This window comes from Amia ocellicauda, chromosome 6, assembly GCF_036373705.1.
Source record: "Amia ocellicauda isolate fAmiCal2 chromosome 6, fAmiCal2.hap1, whole genome shotgun sequence".
Lineage (NCBI taxonomy): Eukaryota > Metazoa > Chordata > Actinopteri > Amiiformes > Amiidae > Amia > Amia ocellicauda.
The window spans coordinates 3,795,355-3,805,717 of NC_089855.1; the positions used below are offsets into that span (position 1 = coordinate 3,795,355).

The 10,363-nt window shown below is 50.4% G+C and overlaps 1 protein-coding gene across 1 annotated transcript; it reads left to right on the forward strand.

Annotated features, from left to right (window-relative positions):
- Positions 1-855: 855 nt before the first annotated feature.
- LOC136751713 (olfactory receptor 2AT4-like) lies at positions 856-5,389 on the forward strand. Its single transcript, XM_066707506.1, is given in 3 exon segments — positions 856-1,659; positions 1,661-1,779; positions 5,320-5,389. Coding segments are annotated over 3 exon segments (993 nt in total).
- The last annotated feature ends 4,974 nt before the right edge of the window (positions 5,390-10,363 follow it).

The window sequence follows — 10,363 nt, forward strand, 5'->3', positions numbered from 1 at the left end:
CCACTTTTTCCTGACTCTTTCAGCACTGATACCTGGACATACAGGTCCGACATGTCACAAAATGTTTAGCATAAATCTAAATGTTCAATCTGAATTTAAATGTTCAATCTAAATGTTTAATCTGGAGTTTTCAAAATATATATTAAGCTAACATGTAAAGGAGCCCCGCCCTGCTGGTGTATGTCAACCTTCTCAAGCAGTGGGGGCGTGATATTGGGCATGTTGGTTCTCATGCATGACCGGGTAATCAAGTTTGTGTGTATTGAAGTCCACAGACTGAGAATCAAGGTATGATAATTATTCCAATGCAAAGCTGTGGCTGTAGCTGTATATTGATAACCATATCTGCTCAAGAAAGAGACATTCAGCTCTTAACATATCATGTTCTCCATAATGTATTTTCAGAATAACTCAGTCAGAGTGACATGATACTTTCTGTATGCTTGGATATTTGTGGTTGTATACAAACCATCCCTTGTGATTAATACAGATGGATACTTTAGACAAAAACTTTATGAGAAAGGATGTTTCTTAATCATCAAGAACTGACACCTACATTTATTCAAATTCAAAGAAACAACTAGCCCTGTGATAAGTTGGATATCACAAAGAAAACAATATATATATATTTAGATGTGTTAATTTAGAGTTTATTTTAAAAGATTGCAATGCAGGGAAACCCCTGAAAACAATGTCTGTGTGGTGGGAAAGTGAGGCAGTATTTATGCCTCATTATTTACACATTCTCTGATTAGTTTCTTTATTTGTGCTTGCATAAATGTATAACTGAGCCAGTGTCCCCCTGCCCTCCCAGCTGACCCTCTTCTCTTCACAGACCCTGTGTGGCACTGAGCTATGAGTGACCCAAACTCCTCTCTGCCCTCAGCCTTCCACTTCATCATCAAGGGAATGCCAGGTCTGCAGGACTACTACAGCACACTCTTCTTCATCTTCCTCCTCCTCTTCCTGGCTACCATCCTGGGGAACCTGCTGATTGTGGTGCTGGTGTCCCTGGACCCCCGGCTCCACACACCCATGTACTTCTTCCTGTGGAACCTGGCTCTCCTTGATGTGCTGCTGACCACTACTGTCATACCCAAGATGCTGGCAGTGCTGCTGGGCCACAACAGGACCATCTCCTTTGCTGGCTGCTTCCTGCAAATGTACTTATTCATTTCATTCGGCGCTACAGAAACTTTCCTCGTGGCAGCCATGGCTTATGACCGTTATGTGGCTGTGGTGAAGCCGCTGCATTATAACTCCATTATCAGCACCAAGGTGTGCTTCACGATGACAGCAACAGTCTGGGCAGTGGGCTTCCTTGTTCCCATGGTGTCTGTGGCCCTGGCCAGTTCAGTGCCATACTGTACCTCCAACCATGTCCTGCACGTTGTCTGTGACTACACCACTGTAGTGTCTTTATCATGCACTGATGTGACGGCCCAGGTGAATTTTGCCCTGTTGCTGGCCATGGTGGTTGTCTGCATGCCCTTTCTATTTGTGCTGTGGTCCTACTGCAGGATCATAATATCAGTGGTGAAAATGAAAACTGTGGAGAGCCGGAAGAAGGCCTTCTCCATGTGCTCCACCCATGTAGTGGTGGTGGTGCTGTACTATGTCTCCACAGCCATGGAGTACATTTCCCTACGTGTGGACAGCATCCCCCCATGATGGGCACATCTTCATCGGTGGGCTGAATTACTTCATCACCCCCCTGGTCAACCCTATCATCTACAGCTTAAGGAATGAGAAGATCAAGGCAGCAGCTCAGAGGTACTTCAGAGTCTTTCCACACAATGGTGGCACTGCCAGGTAAGCAGAGCTGAGGTGTTTCCCATCCCAGGTTTCAGCTGCTCCCTCACTAAGTGATGAACTGGGCAAGGTGAACAGTTGGCTCTGGGCCACAGAATGGGTCAATTGGCATATTTGTACTGATGAGCTGGAAGAGACCTGGAGAAAAGGTGGAACTAAGCAAAAAGAAAGGAAAAGGAAGCAAATTAATATAATAACAAATGTAAACTCAGATAACATTGTTTACTGTAATCACACTCTAGATCAGTGGTTCCCAAACCTGTCCTGAAGGTCCCCCTACCCTGCTGGTTTTTGTACCAGCCGAGCTCTCAATTACTTAATTGAACCCTTAATTGAACTAATAATGTCCTAAATCAGAGACTTTTAATTATTTTAAACAGTAGGGGTTTTAAGTTAAGTATAGAATTATATTTAAAAAAATGTATTGAAGAAATAACTATTTTCTTACACAATTTAAAAAGCAAATCTAAGAAGATTGTTACTTCAATTAAGGTTCAATTAAGTAATTGAGAGCTTGGTTGGAACAAAAACCAGCAGGGTAGGGGGTCCCCCAGGACAGGTTTGGGAACCACAGCTGTAGGTGAAAGGAAATCAAAGTAAAAGTTACTATTGATATTTTTTTTCTTTCAGAAAGATGAGAAAAAGGTTTGCTCATGTTGATTCTGTTAGTAAAGCAATCTGCCAAAAAACACAGCAAAAATGTTTTGTCATTATTTTTATCTTAATTGATAGTTATTGTATGGTCACAAAACAGACAGACACACACACCAACTGTTCAGCAAACCTGATGAGAACAAACAGAATGTACTGGGCCCAGATTTGAAGCGACAGCACAGGGGTTGAAGGGGAGATTTCAGTGGGCTGGGCCACTGCATCGTGCCATATATCCAGATTTTAGCTAGATAACATGTCAAATATGCATGGTGTCAGGATGGTACAATGCAGTGGTTTTTTAATGTGATTCTGTGCATATGTATTGTTTTACCCCCTCACACGGATATGTTTACTGGTCTCATATCGGTCAACCCCACTGCAACACTACACAAATTTTGAGAAATCTCTTCCTCCAATCATTAAAGACTTCACCAGGATTTCTGACAGTTTACCATTTCCCAATAGGTTTAGCACAGACATGTTTGTTTTAAATATGATAATTCATATATGCCACTAAATCTCAGAAAAGTCACCAAGCACAGACACACGCTCCTGGCTTCCAATCCATACCTTGGTACTAACAATAGTCAGAACCCAAACCAAGGCAATATCAACATTAGCTTCACCTAATCCGCCACTCTTCTTGTCTATGTCATCTGTCACTATTGGAAGATAAATTCTCTGGGTATTGTAACCCTTGGCCCAAGCCTAGCTACATTACAATTAAACTAAGCGCAAAGTGTAGAATAGGATTACATAATTGGCCTAGGGACAGAGTTCAATTACCTCTAAAAGCTAGGCTTCTGTTACTGTGAAGATTGTTCTAAGGGCAAACTTAACATAGTGAGTATTGAATAAGGCATGGCTTCAAATTGTGGTGTTGGTTAGGGTAGGTGTTCTGGCCATGAGCAGGACATTAGTCCTAACAATATTCTAACAGATTCTCTACTACACTTCTGTTAGCCTGAAAGGGGCATTACACTAAAATGACTGTGAATTAGACTGGGTGTGCCAAGTACTTAACCTAACAGTATACAGAACACCAGCCCTATGAAACTAGTATCCATAACAAGTCATTGGTTTCCAGGGAACAATATGTGGATTTGGGGCAAAAGCTTCAAAATGCGCAGAACTCCATGCATGATAAATCACCTCAGATTACACAGTTATACAGATTTAAAGAAAACATACAAACATATATGAGATTGTTGAAAATGTACTATGTATGTTGTGCCCATTGGCTCTAATTCAGATAATATAAGTGAGAACCCTATGGAATAGGCTTGTGTTTTAGTGTGCGTGTTTATAGGGATTAGCACAAGGGTTCTAAAACTCTTACAATCGACAACCCCATTTTCAAACATGTAAAACTGTTGCGACCTAAACACTATATGTATTACCTTTTGCTGGCCAACTGCGGTGGGAGATGAAGTGCTGGCAAAGTGTGGTCCGGGGGGGGGATAAAATGCAGTCAAAGTGTTGTCTGGGGGGGGTGGGGGGATTAAGTGCTGGCAAACCATGGCTACCCATTGAAAACATTTTTCTATCAAAGCCGTGTTAAAGCCCCTATGTGAGTCACTCAAACAATCCCCTTCCTGTTTCCGGTTTGTATGTAATGTGACAAACACACAGGAAAATCCTCTTTGCTGGGAGACAGAGCTCCCAAGATACCTTGCAACCTTTGAGCAGTACTTGCTTTTTCAGATAACCGTGGTTATCTTTGAAGTCGGAAGCACTACCCAAGGAGGAGGGGTTTCTGCGCACTGCCGTAAGAACCTGATCGAAATGTCACTCTATCAAAGCTGCCATTGGCCCCTGCGCTCGTCACTCGGAACAGGTCCCTTCCACTTCCTGTTCTATAAAACGTAACATCAGCGCAGGTTTGTCCTCTTTTGCCGGGAGCCAGGTCAAATAACTGGGGTTGCATACACAACCTATCGTTATCTTTCAAGTTGGAAGCACTGCCCAAGGCGGAGGGGTTACTGTATAACAAAACCATCACAAAGCAGGAGGCAGCGAGCTGATATGGGAGCCTGCCTCGAGGTGTACCGCTAGGGGCCTCGGCAACACAACTCCAGACAGTAACCTCAGGGGCCCCGTAGGGCCGCACCTGAGCTGCCCAGGAGTGAAGACCGTAGTCATGCTCTAACCGGGAACTGTCTAGAATCAGCATATACAAGGTGGGGCTACAGAGGTCAACTCTTACACCCCCCACTCACAATAGCAAGGCCAGCTAGCAGCGAGGCTGAATCTACTTGCACAATATCTGGCGTGGACAATCAAGCACCTTGTGTGGCCTCCGCGCATTATCATGGCAGTGGACCCCTGATCTCCAGGACCACCGGGAGAAGGGGGAACAGTCACTCAGAACAAGTCCCTTCCCGCATCTTGTTCCATAAAATGTGATGTCAGCACAGGATCATCCTCTTTTGCCACTTCGCCTGGAGTGAACGTGAGCTCTCTGTGTCTTGTCCGTACATTAGACCCTTATTATTGTTTACAATAATTATTATTAGTTGGTTGGTTGGCTTCACGGCTGTGCTGTCACCACCGTTTACTTCCATGTCTATTTGTATTGACACTGTTCCGTCCGGTGTGCTCCGGGGCTCCGGTTTCAGTTTCGGCTACAAATAGTACACTTTAAAAATAATAGTCGTGTTTATATAGTGCCTTATATATTCCGACTGCTTGCTGTGTTGGTTATTTGTCCACAGGGCTTTTTCCTCCACAACAGGAGCGCTAGCAGCGGCAGTAAAATCCGAGGCCTGGCTGCCTCGGAGTGTCATAAGAGATCTCGCCCGCGTGAGGTGCTGCTCCACTGGCTTGCACCCGCACTACAGCCCGTGGCTGTGGCTGTAGGAGATTTTGCTCTCTCAGTTCTCTGAGAACAAGCTTTGCTATCCCTCCCTGTCCATGTGTGTAGGCCTCAGTTTTAGATCCCGCTACGGCTGGTGGTCTACTACCCTCCCCGGAAACCCCTGCACACACGGTGTGGTTGAGCCTACGGGTCTACGTGGCGCTTGTATCCAGCACCTGGTGCTTGGTAAACACAGTGTTCAGTCCGGCAACAGCAAGGTTGCGTGTGGTTGGTGTTGCAGTGCCCCCGTGTACATAAAAGTTGCCGGGTGGAGACACACTTACAGTGGCGGGCCCGCTAGGCGCTCCACTTGTTGCAGAGGTGTTTCAGTTGTTGTGTGCCCCCGGTGCAAACACTGACCGGTGCCTCTGCTGCACGTTCCACGTGCACGCCCGTGTGCGCTCTGCGATGAGCTCCTCTTGCCCCCGTCACTGTGCCGCTTGCACCGAGCGCACCTTGCCCACCTGGAGTGGGGAGGTCTTATGCTCCATGTGTCTGGGCACCGACAGCGGGCACAATTTGGCTGCGACTTCTGGGTCCACTACAGCGTGCCCGGAGGTCCACCGTTTTACCGGGCACCGCCGCACTCGCCACTCGCCACGCCCAAAGATCTCCCACTCCGGTGAGTGACGGAGGGGCCTCGGGGGGCGCTGGATGTCCCCGAGCCCCTCCGTCTCCTCCTCCAGGGCGGCAGTGATGGAGACAGCCGCGTGCCCTGTGCTTACGTCTCCTCCTGCTTCCTCACCGGCTGCCGCTACTGCACCTGCGCCCCTCCTGCCTGACAAGGAAGGGTGGTGGAATGACGCTCCTTCCCCCTCTTCAGCATCGTCCCTCGACCCCTCGCGCCGTCGGCGATGGGGGTCGGGGTCTGCGGACAGGGACCGCGTTGAGGCCATCCTTGCTTTAAACAGCAGGATGGGCCAAATCTGCCCTCAGGACGAGGGCTCCCACGGGACAGGACAGGGAGTTCTGAGCAGTCATTAAGAGGGCTGTGGAGTCTCTCCAGCTCCCCTGGCCCTCTGACCCTGCCCCTCTGACCCTGCCCCGCCACGCTCCAGATTCAAGAGGGGTCAGCGCGCACAGCGGCCCACATGGGCCCTCCCGCTGCTGCCTGACCTCCTCGAGGAACTGAGGTCCACCTGGAACCATCCGGCAACAGCTTGTCACGGTGATGCGCCAGGGGGCAAGGGCGACAGGGCGATCCCTGGCAGCCATTGTGGTGGCGTGCCACCAGCTTTGGCTGTCCCAGGCGCGGTGGGTCCCTGAGGCAGACAGGACTCATGGACACCCCTAATTCACATGGCTTCACTTTTGGCCCCTCTGTGGAGGCGATGCTGATACACACCCTCCAGGATGGGGAGCAGTCCCTGCAGCTGGCCCGGGTGTACCCCATTGCACCTCAAGCCGTCTGCGGCAGTTCGCTGGCGGGGAGGCCCCCAGACCCCGGCTCCCAAGTAACAGCTAAGGCCACAGGCCGGACCACAGCCCAGGTCACAGCCCCGCCCACCTGCCGATCACCGCCCTGGTGCTGCTGCTGCAGTGGTGGTTCAGGTCTCTCTTCAGCAAACTAGGACAGCGAGATCTGCTATGTGGCAGCCGTGGACTGTAGTGAGAATGCAAGCCAGCGGAGGAGCACCTCACAGGAGCGAGATCTCTACGTCATGCCATTGAACCGCAGGCCGTGGGTACAGTCAGGCATCAGATTTAGAGTTGCTTTTTCCTTCTCTTTCTGTGGTAGAAAAATGATAGGTTGCGTATGCAACCCCGGTTATCTGAAAAAGGAAGCACTGTCCAAGGGGGAGGGGTTTCTGCGCACTTCCACGGGAACCTGATCGAAACGTCACTGTATCAAAGCTGCCATTGGCCCCTGCACTCGTCACTCATAACAGGTCCCTTCCCACATCCTGTTCTATAAAACATGACGTCAGCGCAGGTTTGTCCTCTTTTGCCGGGAGACAGGACTCCCGCGCGACCTTGCAACCCTTGGGCAGTGCTTCCTTTTTCAGATAACCGGGGTTGCATACGCAACCTATCTTTATCTTTCAAGTCGGAAGCACTGCCCAAGGGGGAGGGGTTACTGTATAACAAAACTGTCGCATGGGAGGAGGCAGTGAGCTGATAAGGGATCCTGCCCCGAGGTACACCGCTAGGGGACCTCGGCAACACAACTCCAGACAGTAACCTCATGGGCCCCGTAGGGCTACACCTGAGCCATCCAGGAATGAGGACCGTAGTCACGCTCTACCAGGAACTGTCTGCAATCAGCATATACAAAGCGGGGCTACAGAGGTTAACTCTTACGCCCTCCGCTTACAAGAGCAAGGCCGGCTGCTCTACTAGTGCAGTTAGGAGCGAGGCCATAATCTACTTGCACAATGTCTGGCGCGGGCAATCAAGCACTTGTGCGGCCTCCGCGCAATATCATGGCAGTGGACCCCTGATCCAATAGGAGCGGGGCCACAGACCCAATGAGAAAAATACAATATAATACATAGCTGGCTATTCAACAGTGTAGCAGAGCTGAACAATATACAATACATACATATCGTGTGACAGCAAGACCTTCATGCTGTCAGCGCGCAGCACAAGAGCATCCAACTCAACTAAACAGTACAGAGTGGAAGAGCACCATTGTGCTGACAATTTAGATTTCGACAAACGAACTATATACACCACGGGGCGCAGGAACGAACTCATGCGCCGCCCTTGGAACACAGGAGCATTTGACGCCTGCTGGTTAGACCGGCTAATGCAGGGCAACATTAGCTCTACTGTATTAACAAAAGAACTATATACACAGCGGAACACGAGAGCCTGCTCACGTACTTACCGCTGAGGGCAGCCGCAGCAGACTCTTGCTCTATGGCACACAGCCAGAGCGGGCCACAGACCAGCTGACCAATGAACTATGTACACAGCGAGGCAGCTAAACTCAAGCGCCAGTGAACTCCATTCTATATTTTTAGAATACATAATACATATATACACGTATATACATCACAGGGTGCAGGAGCTGGCTCATGCGCCATACATGGAACACAGGAGCAGTTGACATCTGTCGAATAGCGCAGCTAACGCAGTGCAAATACAGCTCTACCGTGTGAATAAATGAACTATGTACACAGCATGGCACTGGAAAACTCAAGTGCCCTCCGCTGGAGGATAACAGCAGCGGTCCCCTGCTCTATGGCATAATACAGCCAGAGCGGGCCACAGACCTGCTGACCAATACACAGAGCGGGGTACAGGCCAAACGCATGCACCACCGCAACACAATTATAATGAACGAACTATATACAGGGTGGCCTCGTAAGGCAACATGCCTGTAGGCTGCACAACAAGCCCCGGGAACACATCGACAGGGCTGTCTGTACATCCAGGAGCAGCTTGCATGGGTGCTCGACTAGAAGGCATAGTCCGGTGGAAGGGAAAGACACGGTTCACTAGCTCCCTCAGGATGCACTTACAGGGGCAGACTGGGAGAGGAAAGGCAGGAGCCAGAGCCTGCAAGCTACTAGGGCTCGACTGCAGCCAACACCAGGTTCCCAATGGAAGGGACTGGTCCCATCACATCCAACCTGTAGAACCGGGCAAATGTAAGCGGCGAGGCCCAAGCTACAGCCGCACAAATGTCAGCCAAGGGGGCACCTTGAAAAAGGGCTCATGATGTGGCAAAGCCTCGAGTCGAGTGGGCCACCAGGTGATCAGGCACCGGGGTCCCGGTAGACTTGTAGGCCATGGTAATCGTGTCCACAATCCAATGCGAGAGGCGCTGCTTTGAAAGCGCCTGGTCCTGTGTCTGTGCTCCATAAGACACAAACAGTTGGTCTGAGTGCCGAATGTCCTTAGTGTGTTACAAATATCACCTGAGGGCCCGCACAGGGCAGAGCAGGTGAAGCGAAGGGAGGAGGGTGAAAAGCCATCAACTCAATAGGCCTGTTGACATGAAATGGAGACAGCACTTTTGGGAGGAACGCAGGATTAGGCCGTAGCGTGACCCTGGAGCCATCTCCCGCAAAACGGACACACGATGGGTGTACGGACAAGGTGTGTAATTCGCTCACGCGTTTTGCAGAGGTGATTGCCAGCATAAACGCAGTCTTAAGTGACACCAACTTCAGCTCAGCTGAGTTCAGTGGCTCAAATGGGGCTTGAGAAGGTGCGTCCAGCACTACATCAAGGCGCCATGCAGGCAGTGAAAGGGTTCGAGGAGGCTGTATCCGTCAAGCTCCCTTTAGAAACTGCACAGCCAGAAAATGAGACCCAGGAGGCTGGCCATCAATCTGAACATGACATGTCGCCAGATACACTTTGAGCGTGGACGGGGACTTGCCCTGGTCCAACAGCTCTTGTAGAAATTGCAATTTGACCCCGATGGGGCAATTAATTGGGTTTGACCGCAGTCTTGGCACCAGGTGGTAAACGCCCGCCAGCGGTAGGAATACTGCAAACTCATAGAGGGAGCTCTCGCCGACTGAATAGTGGCAACTACCGCGTCCGACAGACCCCAGGCAATCAATCGCTCCCGCTCAGGGGCCAGGTCCAGAGCTAGAGGAGACCCAGATTGGGGTGCCAAAGCATGCCCTGCACCTGGGACAACAAGTCCTCTCTCACTGGGAGCTGCCAAGGCTCTCCGTGGAGGAGGGCGAACAGGTCCGCGAACCAGAATCTGCGAGGCCACCGTGGGGTTATCAGCAGAACTGTCGCTCGTTCTCTCCTTCTCCAGGACCACTGCGAGAAGGGGGAACGGTGGGAATGCATAAAGGATACAGCAAGGCCACGTGTGGGCTAGTGCGTCGATCCCTAGGGTTCCTGAGCGGTCTCGGACGGAGAACCATAGTGGGCAGTGTGTGGACTCTGCCGAGACAAAGAGATCCACGTCCACCCTGCCGAACCGGCTCCACAGTTGTTGTACCACAAGCGGGTGGAGGCGCCATTCCGAGACCGGGGGGCCTCCCCGAGAGAGGAGATCCACCGCCGTGTTGGACAGGCCTGGGCGGTGAACTGCTCTGACGGAACGGAACCGTGGTTGTGTCCACA